Raw genomic sequence first — 22,475 nt, 5'->3', positions numbered from 1 at the left:
AAAGCTGGGGTAGAGGTTTCTACCGCGAGTCGGCGAGGTAAATGCTCCAATGTTCATAGGAGTTCTATGAGCGTCGGAGCATTTACCTCACCAGCTTGCAGTAGAAACCTCTACCCCAGCTTTGTACAAGCCAGTGATAATAATAGACGCATACCCCTCCCCCCTTTTATAAAACCATAGCGCAATTTTTAGCACCGGTCACGGCGCCAATGCTCATAGAATTTCTAAGAGCATCAGAGCTGCTACCGCATAGCAGCCACTGTATAAGGTTCTTACCATTTAAATTATGGTAATTTTATGAAAGTTTAAATAAAAACATAAGAGATTATTTGTAATTCCAAAGGCCAAGTGAAGTAAACTTTTCCAGTTCAAATAAATCCAAAAGCACTGTGCACAGTTACAACATGGAAACACACTGCTTTGTGTTCCAAATAACTACTATCTATCCACATGTGATGACAGGAATTGGTAACAAATAAAATGAATGTTACAATGCCACATCTCTTCTTGGATGTATATTTCCCAGGCCTTATCCCACAAGTAAATATTCTTCAATACAACTCATTAGTGATTTTGCCGAGTCTTCAGAAGTGTCTCCTGCCGGTCAATCCAATATTTTCCACGGCTAAGTAATGCTTTTTGGAACACACATCATCATCAAATCTGCTTATACAAAAGCGCTTCAGGTTCATAGTGATTTTTAGTGATGTTCAAATAAACTATTATAAATAAAAACCTCTAAGGGGTCCTTTTACAAAGGCGCGGTAGCGGTTTAATACACGGAATACCGCGCGTTAAAATGCCTGCCGCGCTAGTACTCAATGCCTCCATTGATGACGCGTTAGGATTTTAGGCTGCCGTGGGATGAAATGTCCGACGCGCTAACCCACGTAGCACGCCTTGATAAAAGGAGCCCTAAATTAATTAAGGGGTCCTTTTATTAAGGTGCACTGACCGATTTAGCGTACACTAAATGCTAAAGCGCCCATAGAATACAATGGATGCCTTAGCATTTAGCGCGCATTAAATCGGTTATCCCGCCTTAATAAAAAGTTTCAAGTTTCAGTTTATTTTAATTTGATGAGTCGCTTAATTTAATTTTTACTAAGCGAGTTATAACATTGAAATAAAATATAACATTTATTTTAACTTAACTTTTAAAAATTTTAAAACAATAGTTAAGACCAGCAGACTTACAGACCAACCGAGACACTAGGTAAAAAAAGGGCAGAACTACAATTCAATATTTTTATAGTGCAGGAGAGAACCATAAATGGAAAAACATTAGGGGGGGAGAGGTGTAAACCTGGAAGAAGGTAATGTAAAATTTTTGAACGAAATTTAAAGATTAAAAGCATCTTTTAAAAAAAAAACTTTTTAAGTTACTTTTAAAAAGACTCAAATTATTTTCCTCTCTCAATTGCTGAGGTAAAGTGTTCCAAAGTTGTGGAGCCATCACCGAGAACATATCTTGACCCCTAAATAACTTAGCTCTTTTTCCTATAAGCTTTTTGTCTGCGTCGGGAAGGGGCCTGTCAATTCGACATGTTTCGCCACACAAGTGGTAAATTCAAGTCGGATGGTGCATAACAAGGTTAAAGTGGGGGGGGGACTTTTCTTGAAGAAGCCGAGTGGCAAAACATGTTGACAGGTCCCTAACCGACGCAGACAAAAAGCTTGTAGGGAAAAAAAAACACCCCCCCCCCCTCCTTGACTAACTGAGCATCAGAGCAGTTACCGCCACTGCCGGCGCTAAAACCCGCATTAGTAAAGGAGGGGGTAAGTTATTTAATTAATTTAGAAGTTTTTATTTATAAAAGTTTATTTAAACATCACTAAAAATCACTCTGAATATGACGCACTGTTGCAATAAGCAGATCTGATGATGATGTGTGTGCCACATAGTATTGGTGGAAAATATTAGATTGGCTGGCAGGAGGCACTTCTGAAGACTCTGCAAAATCACTAATGAGTTATGTTGAAGAATATTTACTGTCTTTATTTGTGGGATACAATCTGAATAGACAGCATTAGATAATATTTGGCTACACTGAATATTATATTTCCCAGGTCTTGGCATCTCTGCAACCCTCAGCCCTGGTGCGCTACTGCATGTTGGGCTCTTTCAGAAATGTAATCTAGTGGCAGGGTGTGAAACTATGGATTTATATTTCAATGTACAGCATTGTGTATGTCTAGTAGTGCTATAGGAATGATTAGCAGTAGTAGAAGCACAGTATATGAACCAGTCAGTTCAAACATACCTTATCTGGCCTTTCTCTGGGAACTGAGGGCTTTATGGGTACTCACTACAGGTCTGCACGGGAACGGGGATCGCGGGAATCCCCCCTAACCCATGGGACTCCCACGGAGACCCCCCTCTGGCCCACGGGACTCCCACAGGGGATAGAAGGCTTTGGAAGCAGGGTTCGTCCATATAATATAATGGCCACATCAGCCTTGGTAAAAGACGGTGTTTATAAGTTAATTACCTGAACAGAAAACAAAAAAAGGGTTCCACCAAAGAGATTCCACAAGGAAAACAGCAGCACAAACACAAAAGAAACTGTGGAATTGATGATCCTGTCAGAAGTAATTGCTGCTTTTTATGGGGAACGGGTGGGGATGGAGGTAATTCCTTGCGGGGATGGGTAGGGACGGAGAGTATCCTGACGGGGATGGGTGGGATCAGTGGTGTACCTAGCATATGTGACACCCGGGGCCCATCATTTTTTGACACCCCCCCCCCCATCTGTATGAAAAATATGATTTTTAGTAACAATCTACATATCGCACAAGAGTGTACCTAGGAAAAGGCAGCATCTTAAACACGGCAATGAGCACTAAAACACCAACACATACATTGTAAAACTAAACAAGCCAGATCCTGCACAGTCAATTGATCCTGTACAGTCGATGCTATCAGAAAGCCATGTCCCTTTCATACACACAGACAGATACACCCTCGCCCAATATGGAATAATCACAAACTAAAAATAGAAATATGTAGACAAAAGTTAAACTGAACTGCTAAGAAACCAGACTCTGCATACAACGCAACACCACAACACCACAAAAACAGTAATACATGTCCTCTAATACTGTGCAAAATATAAAAACAGTTGATGTAAATTTGAAAAAACTGATACATAACAATCACCACTTTACAAATTAACAAATAAAAATAAAACAAATAATGAGAAATAAGAAAATACCATTTTATTGGACTAATCCCCATAAGCTCGGTCCTCATCCCCACAAACCACCTGATTCCATCCACACAAGTCCTGAATTGTTTTATATAGAACTTATTATATTAAAGTATAAAAAGAAACAATATTCTGTACAATTGTCAATTTATAAATCAGCGTCTTCTCCACACTCTCTCTTCCCCATTTCCCTTCAGCGTCCTCAGCCCACACTCTCTCCACTTTCCTTCAGCGCACGCACATAAAAACAAGCAAGTAATTTTATATCATTTTCATTCTATTCATTCATAGAAATTAAAATCTAAATAATGCCAGTCACATAACAAAACATGATTTTACAAAAATATTTTCCTGCACAGTCAAGCCTGCAAGGGTTACTAGATGTCTTTCAGCAGCTCCCCTCCCTCCCTCCCACTTACCTTCGTGGCCAAGTCAAAATGATCTACCAACAATAAAATTTTAAAAACACAAAGCACACTGTACGCAGAGAAAATGTTAATCATCATTTATATTCAGGTTTTCTTTTCAAAGAGGTCAAGACAGATGATTTTAAAATATGCAATGTCACCTCAGTAACAACTATACAAAAATAGACAAATATACTCCCTCCCTTTTTACTAAACCGCGATAGCATTTTGTAGCACAGAGAGCTGTGTGGAATGCCCCTTGCTGCTCTCGACGCTCATAGGCTCCCTGCACTATAAACCGCTATTGCGGTTTAGTAAAAGGGGGCCATAGTGCAAAATATAGACAGTATATATAAATTCTCAAAACGGACACATTTTGATCACTAAATTGAAAATAAAATCATTTTTCCTACCTTTGTTTGGTAATTTCATCAGTCTCTGGTTGCACTTTATTCTTCTGACTGTGCATCCAATATTTCTTCCCTTCTTTTAGCCTCCTGTATGCTTCCTCTCTTCCAGACCTCATTCACTCCCACAACTTTTTCTTTGTTTCATCCTGTCCCCTTCTTTCTTTCTCTCTCCATGCCCCCTTTCTTTCTTTCTTTCACCCTGCCCCCTTCTTTCTTTCTCTCTCCCCATGCCCCCTTTCTTTCTATATGTTTGTCTTTCTCTCTCTCCGTGCCCCATTTCTTTCTTTCACCCTGCCCCCTTCTTTCTCTCTCCATGCCCCCTTTCTTTCTCTGTCTGTCTTTCTCTCTTTCTCCGTGCCCCATTTCTTTCTTTCTTTCACCCTACCCCCTTCTTTCTTTCTCTCTCTCCATGCCCTCTTTCTTACTCTATATCTGTCTTTCTCTCCCCCCCATGCCACCTTTTTTTTTCTTTCACCCTGCCCCCTTTCTTTCTGGATCCCTGTCCCCCCCCTTTTCTTTCTTTATCCCTGCCCTCCCCCATGCCACCACCATTGGGAAACATGCTGCTGCTGCTACCACCGCCACCGGGGAAAGGCTGCCACTGGCCATCGGGAACAGGCTGGCGCCAAGTTTGCCCTGCTTCTCTTCCCTGCGGGCCGACCAACTCTCGCTGCCCGACGTCAATTCTAACGTCGGAGAGGACATTCCGGGCCAGCCAGGCAGCGATTGGCTGGCCCAGAACATCCTCTCCAACATCAGAATTGACGACGGAAAGCTAGAGTTGATCGGCTCGCGGGGAAGAGAAGCAGGGAGGGAGAACTCGGTGCCGGCTTGTTCCTGATGGCGGCAATGACAGCCTTTCCCCGGTGGCAGCCTATTCCCCGGTGAGTGGCCAGCTGTGCACCCCCTTGGGCCGTGCACTCATGGCGGACCGCCCCCCCCCCCCTTTGGTATGCCACTGGGTGGGATTTCTGTCCCCGCGCAACTCTCTAGTGCTCACTCCTGTGAGAAAATGGTTCAACCAGTCAAGTCTTAATCCATTACATGACAATATCTATAGTTCCAAGTTCCCTAAGGGAAACAGGGTAAAAAGCCCAAGAAATTCACAGAATAAGAGCTGCTCAGCCTGCCTATGATGAACTAAAACCTGGTATGACTAGTGATGAGTTGCTATGGCAGCCGTGCATTCATTAATGGACTCTATTCTCCACATTACAATTACTTAGGAGCCAAATTTACATATGTGCCTAACCCCCCCCCCCCCCCCTTTCACAAATTTGTAGTGCAGTTTTTAGGAATTCGAAGCTGTTACCACCATGGCTGGCGCTAAAAACCGTGCTACGCTTTTGTAAAAAGTGTGTGTATGTGTGTGTGTGGGGGGTGCATATGTTAAATTTAGAAATGTGCATTAGATTCTAAGATGATGACCACATAGAACTTCCACAGGGGCCACATGTTTGATACACCTGAACTAAGCCATCTAGCAATCCAAGACAATCCACTTAATTTTTTTTAAAAAAACAACAACATAGTAAATCTTCTAACTGCTATTTTCCAGAAATCCTCTTCATAGCATAGACCTCCAATCTAGATTTTAAAGTGAAATCAAAACTGGAGTGCCTGTTAAATCTAAATGTCTGTCATTTTCAACCGCCCGCTCCCAACGGAGAAGGAGTTCTAGAATTTGTTCCAGGGAAAATCGGAACTGCAAGTCCCTGCATGCAGTGGGGCAAAGCCAGGAGTGGATTATACCTTCCCTAATGACTTGGCATCGCCTGTAAGGCCAAGTTCTCTCCCTGAGGCAGGGTGTGTCAAGGAGGGTTCTCCTTAGAATCAGACCAGTCAGGTTGATCATGTTTAATTTTAAAAAAAGAAAACACCTGCTGCATTTAGGTGTTGAATTTGGCAAGGATGAGGCAAGAAACAAGCAGAAAACAATAGCAAAAAAAGCAGGGAGTGTGCCAAGCAGAGGTATTTTCCAGGGATCCTTTGTAAGGTAGCAAAAAAAAAATAAATAAATGATAATAATAATTCTCCAACATCTGACACCAGTCCAGAGCCACTGAGACAGAAATGGTTATTACACAAGGAAACAAGAAAATAAAGTGTCAAGAGAAAAGCAGACACAGAGGGGTCCGAGTGCCCCCTTGTACTTGTGGTTCCCCTTAATTTGAAAAATCTGTCCCTGTCTACTTTCTCTATGCCTTTCAGGATCTTGAAGGTTTCTATCATGTCTCCCCTGGAGAAGCGGAGACTTAGGGGAGACATGATAGAAACCTTCAAGATCCTGAAAGGCATAGAGAAAGTAGACAGGGACAGATTTTTCAAATTAAGGGGAACCACAAGTACAAGGGGGCACTCGGAGAAATTGAAAGGGGACAGGTTTAGAACAAACGCTAGGAAGTTCTTTTTCACCCAGAGGGTGGTGGATACATGGAATGTGCTTCCAGAGGCTGTGGTAGACAGGAGCACTGTACAGGGTTTCAAAGAAGGTTTGGATAGGTTCCTAGAGGACAAAGGGATTGAGGGGTATAGATAGGTGAAGAGATGGGTTATAGGGATAGGCGTAGAGGTAAGTTATAGGAATAGGAGTAGAGATAGGCTATAGAGCTAGTCAGGGACCACTGCTCAGGCAATGGGCCTGATGGGCCGCCGCGGGAGCGGACCGCTAAGCGAGATAGACCTCTGGTCTGCCTCAGCGGAGGCAACTTCTTATGTTCTTATGTTTTACTAAGGCGCGCTAGTGCATCTTAGTGCGCATTAAATATGAGCACGCACTAAATGCTAATGCGTCCATTATATCCTAAGGACACGTTGCCATACGTTAGCATTTAGCGCACGCTAAGACGCATTAGTGCGCCTTAGTAAAAGGACCCCAGAGTCTTACTCTTTGACCACTATTTTCCATCCATCAAGTGTGATAAAGAATCACATGTTACACTTTCTCCATCAGGCCTGCTCAGTAAAAGGGACTTTCACTCTTCAAACACAACAGAAGTAGAAATATTTAGACAGGTGTAAGCGGGGCTGGCGTTAAACATGCAGGGTCCAGGCAGAAATTTGCAAGGAGGCTCCAAATTCTGTTAGATGGCTGAGATACCTTCATTTTTAGGCAGGTTTGGAGCTCCTTCTTGGCATGGGAGCCCAGGGCAAGAACCCTGTTTGCATCCCCTTAACACCAGCCCTGGATGCAAGGCAGGACAAGGAAAGATTGGACCTACAATGTCATAAGCACATAAGACTAGCCTTACTGGGTCAGACCAATGGTCCACCAAGCCCAGTAGCCCGTTCTCACAGTGGCCAATCCAGGTCACTAGTTCCTGGCTAAAATCCAAAGAGTAGCAACATTCCATTATCTCAGAGTAAGCAAGATTCCAGAACCCCAAATAGTAGCAACATTCCATGCAGAATTCCGAAAGAGTAGCAACATTCCGTGCTACCAATCCAGGTCAAGCTGTGGCTTCTCCCATGTCTTTCTCAATAACAGACTATGGACTTTTCCTCCAGGAAATTGTCCAAACCTTTCTTAAAAACAGCTACACTATCTGCTCTTACCACAACCTCTGGCAATGAGTGAAAAAAAAAAAAAAAAAATTCCTCCTATTAGTTTTAGAAGTATTTCCCTGTAATTTCATCGAGTGTCCCCTAGTCTGTTTTCCAACAGGAGAAATTAAGGCTGTTCACTAGATAGAAGAATTATCCTGTGGTCTAGCAGCAGCTCAGCTTCCTGAAGAACAGGTGGGAGTGTGTGGTGCAATGCTACAGCCCCAGCATCCTGGGGTTGTGGGTTCAAATCCCACACTGCTCCTTTTGACCCTGGGCAAGTCACTTAATCCCCCAGTACCCCAGGTACATTAGATAGAGTGTGAGCCCACCGGGATAGAGAAAAATGCTTGAGTACCTGAATAATTTGTAATACACATAGAATTATAGGATATGCGGAATATAAATAAATAAATAAGAGCAGTCTTTACTCTACAGGGGACAGATACAGGCACCAGACCAAGGTCATGTCCCAGCATCAGCACTGGGAAATTCTTTGGTTCCTCCAATAAAAAGGATCACAGGAAATCTTGGCCAGTCTCTCTTAGTGGGCATGCTGGAGTGGGTGATCCAAGCCAGAAATAAAAGAACCTCAATAAGACTTTCAACAAACAGAGGCAGTGTGAGAATTCTCACAAGCAAACAAGCAAACAGGTTTTACATGTGCACAAGGAGACATGGCGTCTGTGCCTGGAATTTATACAAATGCTGTCAGGTTATGCCTTCCAAACAACACAAAATCTGTTTTCCCTCCCTCTCCACCTGCCTGGGTTGCTGCGAAACTCAGAAATGCCACTCCCCACATGCAAAAAGCAGCAGAGGAATCCCTGGGGAGAATCTCTGGCTTCTCCAGAGGCGGAAGAGAGAGGGTGGATCTGCCTGCCACTTCCAGCCTAACTAGCATCTCTGGCACACCCCACCCTCAGTGAGGCTGCAGGCTCCACCTCTGAGCTCTAGCCAGCATCTGCCATGAAATATTCATTCTAGCACAGCTCAGCTAAAACCACCGGTTGAGAGATGCATTCAGTATAGCACGGGCTGGAATACCACTACCACTTTTAGAATATTAAGGCAATAATTCCACAGGGAAAATAAAGCTTTGCAAGTGGAAAAGCACTCACTAAATTGTGCAGGGGTACACATGTGTACAGTATAATCTCGTTATAATGGACTCGCTTATAACGGAATATCATTTATAGCGGACAAGGTCCGCTGGTCCCGGCCGTGCGCCTTTATGAACATTCCAGAAAATCAATGCATATAGTGGATTCACATATAACGGACTTTTGCATATAATGGACAAACAGAGCCGCTTTTAGCTGTAGTTTTGTTCGGCTATAACGGACATGCAGGTTCCGCCTACAAGGCGCGTGGCGTGCCAGTGATATAGCATCAAAATGCAGCCCAGAAGGAAATTATAGATTATTTTTCTTTCCAGTACAGTACGACATAATGCTTTAGAGCATCTTCTAGTGTTCTGGTTTTGCAATCATTTCGTGCCATACCAATGTTTTGCTGAATTTTGTTATTGATGTTGCTGATATGGTTGTGCAGTGACTGTTGTTCATTGGTTGTATGTTGTTTCAAGTTGACCTAAATAAAGTTTTTAAAAAAAATGCAACTCTGGATATAATGGACTCTGGATATAGCGGACTGTTTTTCCAGGTCCCTCGAAGTACGTTATAACGAGATTATACTGTAAATCAGAGGTACCCAGAAAGAGTGCATTATTTTATGCTCCCTTGCACATTGATGTTGCCAGGTGTACAGCTTCTATGTACAATGCCCAAACACTGGTGTAGTAAGGGGGGGGGGGGTGCAGGGGACGGTTCGCCCCGGAAGTGGTATTTGTAAAGGGTGCAGGTGCTCATCCTCCTCTCCACCCCCTCCTTCCTGATTCCCCCCCCCCCCCGCCGCATGCATGCACCCCTTTCCCTTCCCTTGTACCTCTTTCATTTTTTTCCTGCGCGGGCAGCATTACGAACTTGCTGCCCGCGTCAGTGCTGCCTCTCTTGGACATCACTTCCGGGCCCCACGCCTTGGAAGTGACGTCAGAAGGATTGCCGACACAATGCGGGCAGCAAGTTCGTACTGCTGCAAGCACAGGAAAAATTAAAGAGGTACGAGGGAAGGGAAAAGGGCGTGTACGTGGCAGGGGAGGGGTTGTGAAGGAACGGGGGGTGAAGGGGCACCACTGCTCCAGGCATCACATACCCTTACTACACCACTGGGCCAAAATGCCCATTATAATCCTCTTTCTATACATAGAGAGCACAATTATCATCTGTTCAATTCCATCAGCATATTATCCCTTCAGCGCACCTACAGATCTTTCACTGCCTCTATAAATGTCCCATCTTCCATTTGTTTTCTGGAAGCTTAAATTATTGCTAGGGAGATATGGCATTAATCCATTCCAGTTTTATGGACATCCCGGACGCGGTCTTTCTCTCTGCCCCCCTCCCTCACTCCTCTACTTGCCATGCGCACGCCCGCCTTCCCCACAGTACCTTTTTTACTTCCCCAGCACGAGCTTTCTGCCCAAGTCAGCATCGGCACTCTCTCGGATGTCACTTCTGGGACCTGTGCTGGCGAAGTGACATTAATAATAATAATAATAATAACTTTATTCTTCTATACCGCCACAATCTTGTGACTTCTAGGCGGTTTACAATCAAGAGTGCTGGACATTAAGTGAAATACAATAAATAGATATTCAGAGGAAATACAGAGATCAGAGACCTCAGGAGGCAATAGTATAGAAATACAATTTGCTGAGCGAAAATGTAATATGTACATTTTAGTAGGTAATGTCCGACAGGACCTGTTGGGGATAAATAGCAACGTAAAGTTATGATAAGATGAAGATAACAGATTATATTTATAACAGTGCTGTAAGTTCAGGTGGAATAGGGAGGGGGGAGGGAGAGGGAGAGCGGGTCAATTGTTTTGGTATTTCTGGAACAGGTATGTTTTTAGGCGTTTCCTGAATTCCCCGTATGTAGTGGTCTAGGTCTTTGCCCCATAGGACTGCTTGGTGAGAGAGAAGGTGTTCGTGGTGTTTTTTCATTTTGCAGCCTCTAACTGGAGGGGAAATGAGTTTTGGGGGGGGGTGTTTCTCTTGAGTTTGTTATTGTATTGTTATCAAAGAGCGAGCCGACACCGACGTGGGCTTGCTGCTCACGCTGGAGAAATTTTAAAGGGGTGGGGAAAGGGGCACGCACATGGCGGGGGGGGGAAGAGGGCGAGGGAGGGGTGCCAACGCCCCGGGTGCTGCTCACCCTTACTGTGCCTGCCCCGAGGAGATGGTTGAAAACCACTGGTCTAGCATTCTCTTTAAATATCCATAGATCACCCTCGGTGCCATATTTTGTATCGCTTTCAGCCATTAGATAACTTCGTGGTAAGCCAAGGCATAAGCTGTTAAAATAGTCCATGAAGGGGCGAATGCATGCCTGCGCTGCCCCCTACAAATGGCTTTATTTCTCACCTTCCTAAACTTCAGGAAGGTATTGTGCATTACCAGCAAAACCTGAGAGCAAAGGTCAAAGGGCCTATCGAGAAGAACTCCTAAGAATTTCACCAGTTCAGCCTCACAGTCTATCATAACTTACACTGTTAGAGATAATTATATACCATCGTTTTACATACATACTGTAATGTACTTTATTTAAGCTTTTTGTCAATACAGCACAAAGCCTTGCAAGTCATTCAAAATGCGGCCGCAGGTTTGATGTGCGGCGGAAGTAGGTTCGAACATGTTGCACTAAGTTTGAGAAAACCCCACTGGTTGCCTATTAAATTTTGCATTGTCTTCAAGGTCGTGGTTCTGACATTCAAAGTTATTCACTGTAACGTCCCTTGACACAATTGATGAAGCTTTACCAGCCTCTTAGATCCTTAAGATCAGAGGGAATGTTTTGATTATCAGCAGAGGAGTTAGCTAAAGTACATTATGCTAATATGAGAGCATCTGTAATATCGGCTGGGGCGCATTATCATGGAATAAGTTGATGGGACAGTTGAGGCTGCTTTCTGACACTCAAAAATGTAAGAAACTGATGAGAACAACTCTGGTTGTGGAAGCATTCTCTTGACTGAATTACGATTCTGATTGTAAATGTTCAGATGTGTCTATTTATCTGTCTCCCTCCCCCTCCCCACCTTTGCAGGCCAAGGCAATACCCTGTTTCCCCGATGGTAAGACACTGTCTTATTTTTTTTGGAAGGCCAAAATATGCTCTAGGGCTTATTTTCGGGGGGATGCCTTATTTACCCATGAAGAAGACTACAGTACACAGTTATTGTTGAAAAAAAACAGAATTTTATTACCTGTATTGGATGTTCTGGCCGTGAACAAACTCCTGCAGTCTCCGTTAGGGAGGGATGAGGGAAGCTGCCTGTGTTTCCTTGCGCGGAGTCACGTGCGCGCGCTGCAGTCCTGTCACTTCCTCCTCTTCACTTCATGACGAGGCGCGGCACGCAGCCATGGAGGCAAATACGATAGACGGAGGGACCACACGGAGTCACCCACCGTACCACCTGATTCGAGTAAGCGCAGGTATCGGTGGGTGGCTTATTTGCGGGGGGGGGTGCCTTATTTTACATTTTTTTCCAAAAAGGGGGGCTGTCTTATTTGATGGCCCTGCCTTATCATCGGGGAAACACGGTAACAGCTTCGATGCTCAAAGGAGAAGATGTGGTCACAGTATTTGGCGGCAGGGATTAGGGGTTAAGCCTTGAAAAAGCGAAACATGTCGGCACTGTTCATCCCTGGCGGCATTGATATCCCTAGCAGAGACCACTTGACCATAAGCTAAGTATTGGCTTATTAATACTTTAAAGCATTGAAAGATTAGAAATAAATTGAAATTAAACGTTAAGCTCTTTATAAAGAGACAGAGTAATGACAGATCCAATGATGAAGAGACACGTAAAGCTCAGAACAATGAGAAATATTGAGTTCTGAGTGGTGGCGCTGAGGGTGTAAGGAAAATGTTTTGTAAAGGTTGCTAGATTGGCTAGAAAAAAACAATTCTAGCTAACATTGTGGGTTCAAAGGAATTCTATGAGCATTGGAGCTGTTATTACCGCGGCTGGCGCTAAAAACCACGCTACAGTTTTGTGTTAGTTACATGCCGCATACGTTTGTTTTTACATAAACCGCTTAGGTTTAAGCGGGTTGGAAATGTTTTAAATAAATAAATATTGGCATAGGGCCTGATTCTATATATCACACCTGTAAAATTGGCACCAACTAATGCAACTGTGCAATTTCGTAAAAGTTATATGCAACTTGTAGAATCACGCTTAGTGCCACTTAGGCATGGTAACTTTAAGGGGCGCCCATTCAGGTCAGCGAAAGCCAGGCCCAAATGCCTGCGCCTAAGTTGGGCGTACATTAGCGCATATTCTATAAACTTGCATTTAACTTAAAAACCATGCCCATGACCCGCAACTAACCACGCCACCTTTTCAGCATTGCGCACTTGAACCGGCACATGACTTTTACGGAACTGTGCTTGCCGAGTTATGCACGTAACTTCCCAACTGATGTCAATTAACGTCAATTATGAGGTGTTCATTTTCAATTAGGTGCACCGATTAGGCCTATTATTCAATTATGTTATGCACAAACATCAGCTACATGTGCTGATTTACAATGCACAACTTTAAGCACCATTTATAGAATTGGGGGGGATAGTAAATGAGGCAAGAAAAAAAAGTCAAATTGGCCCCTCCAGTCTACCTTGCAGCAATTCCTCCATCAGGTGCTGATCAGCAGTTCTTGTTTTCAGCTTACAGGTTGCCAGAACTTGTCACTTTAATGCTGAACTTCTCCGCTGATTTTGTAGCAGTTGATTCTTGGCTCCTGTACTCCCTGCCTGTGAAAATTCCTTGCTCGGCGCCTTGTATCCTGCCTGTCTGCAAGTCCTGCCGGCTGCTGGCATCTACAGGGCCAACCTGAGTGGAAGGCATTCCTTCCAAACAGATGCTCTCAGCATAGAAGTTGCCACACTTCTGTTTGGACGCCATGACACCTTCCATTTTGGGCAGATGAGCATATAAATTCGGTGATTGGTCAAAAGCGCGGGAGGGCAAAGGCGCGCCGACAACCAAGCACGGACAACTGAGCGCAGGGCTTAATTGCACCGAAGAAAACCCGTATTTTAAAGGGCTCTGACGGGGGGTGTGGGAGGAAACTCTACTTAATAGGGATTGCGCTGCCTCACGCTGCCATGAGGGGGGTGTGGGGGATGTAACCCCCCACATTATACTGAAAACTTAACTTTTCCCCTAAAAAACAGGGAAAAAGTTAAGTTTCCAGTATAATGAGGGGGGTTACAACCCCCCTAACCCATCACAATTCCAGCACGATCTCTATTAAGTAAAGTGGGGGGGGGGGGTTCCCTACCAACACCCCCGTCAGAGCCCTTTAAAATACGGTTTTTCTTCGGCGTGATGAAGTCCTGCGCTCAGTTTTCCGCGCTCGGTTGTCGATGCGCCTTTGTCCTCGCGCACTTTAGACTCTCATTCTAAATCCAGCACTAGCTTCCTACCCCAGTGTCTTTAACCTAAGTTGTCAGCCTCTTTCTTACCGCTGCCCCCATAACATTCCCAGACATAGCCAAACTGTGTTTGAATAATAATAATAATAATTTTATTTCTTATATCGAATACTGATCCCGACCACCTCTACAGGTAGAACATCCCAGCTTTTGTTACCTTCCTCTGTGTTGTTGGATTGTTTTGTGGGTTATTTTTTTTTTTTTACAAAATCATGGAATAGTTTATAGTTTATTCATTTGTATCCCACTTTGTACAAAGCGAGTCACAACAAATGCAGACACAATAATAAAAACACCAATACATGCACAACAGACTAAGCCAGGAGTAGGCAATTCCGGTCCTCGAGAACCACAGGCAGGTCAGGTTTTCAGGATATCCACAATAAATATGCATGAGATAGATCTGCATCTCAAGGAGGCAGTGCATGCAAATCCATCTCATACGTATTCATTGTGGATATCCTGAAAACCTGACCTGCCTGTGGCTCTCGAGGACCGGAATTGCCTACCCCTGGACTAAACACAAATTTAAAAAAAAACATATCTGCAGCCAGCGTTCAAATATACCACAGAGGGCTCAATTCTCATACTTCATCTTACAAAATAAATAGCTCTTCCATAATCTCTTAAAATTATGCAGATTTTCCTGTTGGCGTACGTATGTACATTGGAATCTCATTCCATTCTCGAGAGCCTATACAGGAAAGCATACATGTCCTAGAACTTTCAACCTCAATTGCTTGGCCAGGGAAATATGCAGATCAGCACGATTCACAGAACGCCATTTTTGAAGCGCTACATATGGCAGAATGCTATCTACTAAACACTTCGGCGCTAATCCATGCACACAGAGATAAACCATCAACAACAGTTTAATACTTTAGCAGCACTCAGGTCCACATCCTTGTCTTATTACTAAGTGTTCTAAAAATCCCCACAACCTCCAAAATGATCAAAGCAATTATGACAATAATCCAGCCTCCCTGTTCTCTTTGAAGTCTGAGGTTCAATCGAGGTCACTCCATGCAGGTCGTGTCAATGCCTTTTTGAAAGCCCGATTTCTTTGTCTCTCTTGATCTTGCTTGTACGTTGGGCTCTCATCTTTTTGAGCTGTGCGTCTTACTGTTTTTACACTTCGTTGTTGTCCTGATACTTAGCCCTTTTTTTTCTTTTCCCTGTCTATTTTGATTTTATAATATTGAATACTGCTTTAATGTGTTGAATGAAAGAGAAACAGAGTAAATAACTAAATGTTGAGGAGTGGCCTAGTGGTTACAGCAGTTCCCTCAGCACTCTGAGGTTGTGAGTTTGATCCCACTACAGCTTCTTGAGACTGTGTGGCCACATCACTTAACACTTCATTGTCCCAGGTTCAAAATAAGTACCTGTCTAAAATATGTAAACATTTTTGATTGTGCAAACCACCCAGAAAAAGTACCATAATAGTCCCAACCCCTTTGCCCTTTAAAAAGCGGTATACAAAGTGTTTAAAAAGTATCTTATTGAGGTTTTGACATTTTCCCCTGAATGTATATCACCTATAAATCGAATTTATTATGCACCATTAAAAAATGAGGTAGGAATAAACCCAGGGATGGAACCAGCTAATCCAAATGCTGATGGAGCTTTAAATGTTACAGATTCGCTCGAGACAAGAGTATCTGAGTCTTCAGAAAGAGCTACGTCGTTAATGTCTCTAGTTTTTCAACAAGATGTTAATGCTACGTTTCGATTATACTTTCGTACTTCACAAATATTATTATATGGGGAAAAAAAGTATATATGTTCCCAGATGTAACCAGACAAACGCAGGAGCGTAGAAAATTGTTTCTTGCAATGAGAACTGAAACAGTGACTTTGGGTGGTACATTTCTTTTGGCCTACCCCTGCAAATGTCTGGTCAAATATTTGGGGGTTAAATGTGGGATCCTTTTACTAAGGCGCACTAAATGCTAACGTATCCATTATATCTATGGACGCGTTAGCGTTTAACGCACGCTAAGACGGCTAGCGCGCCTTAGTAAAAGGACCCCTATGTGTTCTACTCACCCGAACAGTTGCGAGCTTTTTTTGTAGACCTGAAGAAACTAGCAATAGGGAACGTTTAGTTAGTTTTTCGAGAACAGCACTTAGAATATAAAAGCTGTAAAGCCAATTCTTGAATTATCACATGAAAATTAAGGGGGTCTTTTACTAAGGCGCGCTAGCCAAATTAGCGCGCGCTAAATCGACCAGCGTACCTTAATAAAAGGACCTCTAAGCTTCTCTTCACTCTTCGGGAATTCCTCCTCCTGAGATAGTGGTCCAAGGAGGTTAAAATGTGTTTTCTTCTTTAATATTGTACTACAATTCTTTTGTTTGTTTCCTGCTGTATTACTGGCACAAGACTTAATTCTTGTAATATAATTTGAAATTGGATAGATAAAATTTTTTAAAAAGTGGTATAACCTACAATCTAAGTCATTGAGAACAACAATGATGCAGTCCGTCAAACACTGCCAACAAAATGTCAATAAAGATGATTGAACAAAAAAAAAAAAAAAAAAGTGGTATATAAGTCCAATCCATTCCCTTTACACTGCAACCTGCCATTAAACTGCACAGAGGAAAGGGAGAGGGTTCCAGTACACACCTATATACCAGAACTCTCTTAAATGTCCAGTAAAGTCACAAATTCAAGGTATTATGACATATATACTGTATACACACCCACACTTACATGTGTGTAGGTGCCAAAGATTATTTGCAGACTCCGATTAATTTCTAATGTTGATTCGACAAAAGAGATTGAAGAGTTAATGCCTGAGATTTCAAGATCATAGATCCTCCTTCAGACGTGGCCCTATAACCTCAGGTACATTTGAGAAAGGGCCCTAAGCGGTTTGAAAATTTCCCATGCCTCAAATCTGGCTAACTCGTGTTTTGGACCAGTACAATTTTTTTTTGTTGTTGCCAGGGCCAATACAGCTGTAAGGATCTGGAGAAACATTACTGAGCTCTGCATGTGAAAATAACCAATTCAAGCCCAACCCACACAGACTCATGAAAGAGTCCTTTTCATGACTGTAAAATGACACTGGATGGGATGTCCTAAATAGCAACATTCAAAAATTATGGGTACACAAAGAAAATGCAAAAAAACAAAAAGTTATTTACCTGCTGCAGGTGGATAGGGAGCTCCTGCATTATTCTTTGGAGTGGAGTGAAGGAGTGCTCTAATGGTTAGCACAGCAGCCTGAGAACCTAGGGAATTTGGGGTCAGTTCCCACTACAGCCACTTGTGACTCTGGGCAAGTCACTTAAACATCCATTGGCCCAGGTACAAATCAAGTACCTAGATATGCAGGGTTACCATAAGGCTCCAGAAAAAGGAGGACGGATTGAGACATCCGGGTTTTACTTCCATTGAAAGCAATGAAAGTAAGCAGGACTGATGGAGACATCCGGGTTTTACTTCCAATGAGAGCAATGGAAGTAAAACCCAGATGTCTCCATCCGTCCTCTTTTTTTTTCTGGCACCATATGGTAACCCCGTATATATGTAAACCACTTTGATTATAACCAGAGAAAGGTGGCATATTAAATCCCTTTGTAACTCTTAGGGGCTACTTTCATAACAGGGCGTCTATGTGAAAAAAGCACAAAGGCATCAATTTTATCAAGTCAACACGGACACCCATATGCATTTAAAAATAGACTCCTACAATGATAGGCAGTGGCATGCAAACATGCTCTCACAAATTTAAGTCTGCACCAAAGAAGGTATGCATAAATATTTGGATGCCCCAGCGCATTTTATAAAAACATTGCAACTCTTGTCCCTGATACACACCTGAGAACACCTACAAGCAGTGTACAGTACACACAATCTTGTCAGCACCTGTCCCTATACACACACACACATTCAGCCTCACAATGTTAGAAGCTTTGCACTCAGAAGATATAATCAGTGTCACCTCAAGACAGAAATATTTGGGATGGCAACGGGGGGGGGGGGGGGAGGGAGGGAGGAGAGCAAGCCGAAGCTACATTTCTGCAAATCATATCCTCCACATCATATCCCCTTCCCTTTTCACTCCCATTTTAAAATTAGCAAAATAGGACACAGTCAGTGGCAAAGCGAGGGCGAGAGGCACCCGGGGTGATGGCACCTCTCCCAACACTCATCTCCGTCCCCGCCCCGCTTCTTCCCCAATCCCGCCTGCCAGGTGCATGCACCCCTTCCCCCATACCTCTAGTTGAAGTTGTTGCAAGTGGCAGTCAACAAACTGCTCTTCGCAGTCCTGTTGGCTCTCCCTCTGATGTCACTTCCTATGTACGGCACCTGGAAGTGACATCAGCAGGAGAGCCAATGGGGTTGCAAAGAGCACATTGCCGACTGCTGCAAACAACTTCAACTAGAGGTATGGGGGAAGGGGGGGCGCGCGCTTGGAGGGGAGGAATGGGAAGAGGCTGAGAGGAGGAAGAGTGCTGGTGCCCCCACCAACATGACGCCCAAGGTGGACCATCCCCTTCATCTCCCCCTTACTATGCCACTGGACACCATAGCCTTCCATGCATAAAGAAACTCTCCTTCCAGCTAGTTTCAGGAACCAGGTAAAACCACCATTATACAGCAATTGATAGCATTAACAGAGAAACATGGCGGTAGATAAAGGCCAAATGGTCCATCTAGTTTGCCCATCCGCAGTAACCATTATCTCTTTCTCTCTCCGAGAGATCCCACATGCCTATCCCAGGCTTTCTTGAATTCAGACACAGTCTCTGTCTGCACCACCTCTTCCGGGAGACTGTTCCAAGCATTTACCACCCTCTCTGTAAAAAAGTATTTCCTTGGATTACTCTGGAGCCTATCACCTCTTAACTTCATTCCAGAATCCTACCAGGATTTCCCATCTTCCACTCAACCCTTCCCAGTACTCCCATTGCCCCATCTCTCCCTCTCCTTCCCCAGATTCCTATCCACCCCCTCCCCTCCTTTTCACCTATTCCTTAGTCCTTCATTTCCATCCTCGGTACTCCCTCTCTCAACCCTCACCTACCCTCCACTGCTTCTCAACCCCACCAATTCAGTTCCATCCCGACTCTTTCCTTCCTTCTTCTCTCTCTTACCCTCCCCTCCACTCCATCTCCTATTGCCTCTTTCACCATCATTATAACCCCTATTTCTCCTCTCATTCAACTCCTTCAGAGATCCGCCCCCTTCATCTCATACTCCTAATGCCTTTCGTTCTCTCTCCTGACTTTCAGGTCATCCACATTACATCTCAACCTTTCCCCCCACTTCACTCATTTTCCTGACCTATCAACACACTCATATCTGCTGATTGTCAAGTCTTCCCTATCCCCTCCCCATCTTTCCCATCCATAATTCCCTACTCTTCTCTGCCTCCTCCATAAAAAAATCCTCCCACACCAGTAACAAAGCCAGACCTCAATTTTTTAGCGGGCCTGGGGGTGGACTGGGTAATCATGACCCACACATGTTCTCTCTGCCCCCTTACGATGCGTAGAACATCCCAGCTTCATCAATTACTTAGATTTTGGTTCAGTTGTGTAACATGAATAAAGCTTGCCCTTGTGAAATTCAAATCCCCTGTGGGCAACAGAAGGCAGCCTCATTAATACAAAGTGTACATGGGGCCTACTACACAGCAGGCTGCTCTACAGGAGGACCATAAGTCAGAAGTCCAGGGTTACTAGGCTGGATTCCCTTCAGAACAGGGTTATCATATGACTCCAGAAAAAGGTGGGACGGATCGAGACGTCCGCATTTTACTTCCATTGCTTTCAATCTCAATCTGTCCTCCTCAGTTCCATTAGCTCATGTGGATGATTTACTTTTATGTGGATGGAATTATTTTGTGTGGATGATTTCTGTGTACCTTTGGAACTTTGACACTTTCAAATAAAGTCCATTTAGGAACATCGTCACGCCACAGAGATTTTTTGGGTTTTCTCTGGATTTTCTTCTTTGTGGAAATTTTGGGGTCAATTCCTTTTGTTTTTTTCAATCCATCCTGAGCCATATGGTAATCCTCACTTTTGGGCTACTAAACAGTTCTTGCGTTTGCCCATGCTAACTGCACCTGTGTATAATAATCCAATCCTGCCTCCCTCGCCCGTGTGTACCTGCAAGACTGTGGTGGTTTACCTTTCTGTTTTCTAAAGGGCTGTGCCGGTAAAACTAGCTGGGATTTGGTCTAAATCAAAAGCTCCGTTGTGTTCTATACCAAATTATTGTTAATAATAACCAGAGGTGGTGCCAGCCTGCTTCTTCCCCCCTGAAGCTCACAGCGGGGAACAGGGTAGGGGGGAAGGATGCGTCTGGAGAGAGAGGAGAGAAAACGTGCGTCCGCTCGGCATCTTTCTTCCACAACGTAAACAAACGACACAAAACGAACGAAAATAGCTCTCTCTGCTCAATTCAAGCGCGGATGGAGAGCAGAAGCGCCAAATTACCTCTCCCTGGGCAGCTCGCTCAAAAGCCCAGCACCCCCTGGCACCTACAGACAAGGGGGGGGGAGGGTAGGCGAAAAACAATCAGCCTCTCCCTGCTAGTACCTATACGCTCCACACTGAAACGTAATGATCAAACAGGGGGGGGAACCCAGCAGCCCACCTCCCCCCCTCCATTTCCAGGCGCAAGCACAGTTGGATCAGGTATTTCAGGCAGCCCCCTGAACCCCTTTATTTTTTATTTTGTTTGCTGTACAATTGTCATTTTATAAACACAAATAATACAGAGCAAGGATCAAGAAAACCCCTCTCTCCCCTCCCTTTCACAAATATCCCTTCCACTATTGTGAAAACTGAACAGACCAAATTACTACAGAGTGCTACAGAGAAAAATCAAGCCCTTTAAATGCGAAGCTTTGTAATCCGTTGCTCCCTGCCCCTCTCCCCTCTTCCCTCTCCATGTGCACCGCAAAGGGTTAATCCGAGACCCTCTCCCTGCGCGGCCCCGCCCCAGCCACCCGTCTCTGGAAGGTGCAGATGAACCGGAATAGCCAGGCAGGATGGCTCCGTGCTCCCCATACAGAGATGCGTCGCCTTGCGGGGAGCCAGGAGATCGGTTTCCCGGTTCCCCCCCCCGGGGGGGGGCAGCATTGCACCGGAAGCCCGAAGGGGGCTGGATCCCCTCCGACCTTCCCTTTGCAAGGGGAACAGCACCTACCTCTCTATCATCTGCAGGAGGCCGTTTCCCGGGAAGGCGCCAGGGTGCGGGATCCGAGCATCGGCGGCGATGAAAGAAAGAGAGAGAGAGAGAGAGGAGGTGAACACTGAGCTCTGACCCGGCCCGGTCCAGACAGTAACCCGCCTCTCCCCTCCCGCCCGGGACTCACCTGGCTTCGGCAGTTTGCTTTTGTACCTGATGCTGGTGCTCATGATGCAGCCGTACACGGTTCCGGTGCCGGTTCTGCAGAGCCCGCCGCGCGCCCACACCTTACAATGGAGCTCTGGGGGACCGGCTGCACTCTCTCCCCCCCCCCCCGCACCGGCGGCAACCAGGCCCGGCCCCCACGGTTCGGCCAATGAGAACGCAGATGAGCAGCTAGGCTCCGCCCCCCTCACCCCCCCTCCCTTCCCCGCTGTCAGTATCAGCTGCAAAATAACGCGGGACAGGTTTTGGGGGGGCTACGTTCAGTAGAGCCCCTCCCCCAAACCGATGAGAAATAACCCGCGGGGGGGGGGGAGAAACAGATTGCACGCACTGCTGTCTCCACCTTACTCAGATGGAATATACTAAACAGCGGAGATAACCCCAAGATTACACTCCCCCCCCAAAAAAAAAAAAAACAACAACTAATGGGAATGTCACTGTGGACATAGGCCAGACTACACCGCCTATGCACCCCCTTACCCTCTCAAACCGATGGAGAATATACCAGGGACAGAGCCAAGATTACACTTAATTCAAGCATCTTATTTATTTAAAAATGTATATACCCCATATAACTATGCGGTTTCCATATCACATACATAAAATCTTGTTTCCCTACGATTGTCACATAACATAGACATATCTAAACAACATCATTAATCGTCTGCTATAAACGGGGATAGAGTGCAAATTCAACCAATTCAGAAATACAAGCAGGCTTTAAATCAGGGGTGTCCAACCTTTTGGCTTCCCTGGGCCACATTGGCCGAAAAAAATGTTTCTGGGGCAGGGCAAACGCTGCAGCAAGACAGAGGAGGGAGCGGACAAGACGGTAAACACCGGGGGGGGGGGGGGACAGCAGAGAAAAACACTGCATTGCCCTTAACCGGAGCCACACAAAATACTTCAGGGGGCCGCATACAGCCCTCGGGCCGCAGGTTGGACACCCCTGC

General features: G+C 44.7%; 1 protein-coding gene across 1 annotated transcript in view; it reads right to left on the bottom strand.

Moving 5' to 3' along the window:
* SEPTIN5 (septin 5) overlaps positions 1–21,601 on the bottom strand; it is an 83,235-nt gene extending 61,634 nt beyond the window's left edge. The window contains exons 1-2 of the mRNA XM_033956938.1: positions 21,485–21,601; positions 21,316–21,326 (exon numbers count right to left, since the gene is read on the bottom strand). Coding sequence (XP_033812829.1) covers positions 21,316–21,326; positions 21,485–21,527 — 54 coding nt within the window. The 5' untranslated portion in view covers positions 21,528–21,601. The remainder of the gene's footprint in view (positions 1–21,315; positions 21,327–21,484) is intronic.
* Positions 21,602–22,475: the final 874 nt, after the last annotated feature.

This window comes from Geotrypetes seraphini, chromosome 8 (genome assembly GCF_902459505.1).
Source record: "Geotrypetes seraphini chromosome 8, aGeoSer1.1, whole genome shotgun sequence".
NCBI lineage: Eukaryota > Metazoa > Chordata > Amphibia > Gymnophiona > Dermophiidae > Geotrypetes > Geotrypetes seraphini.
This window is presented reverse-complemented; position numbering and strand designations above follow the sequence as displayed.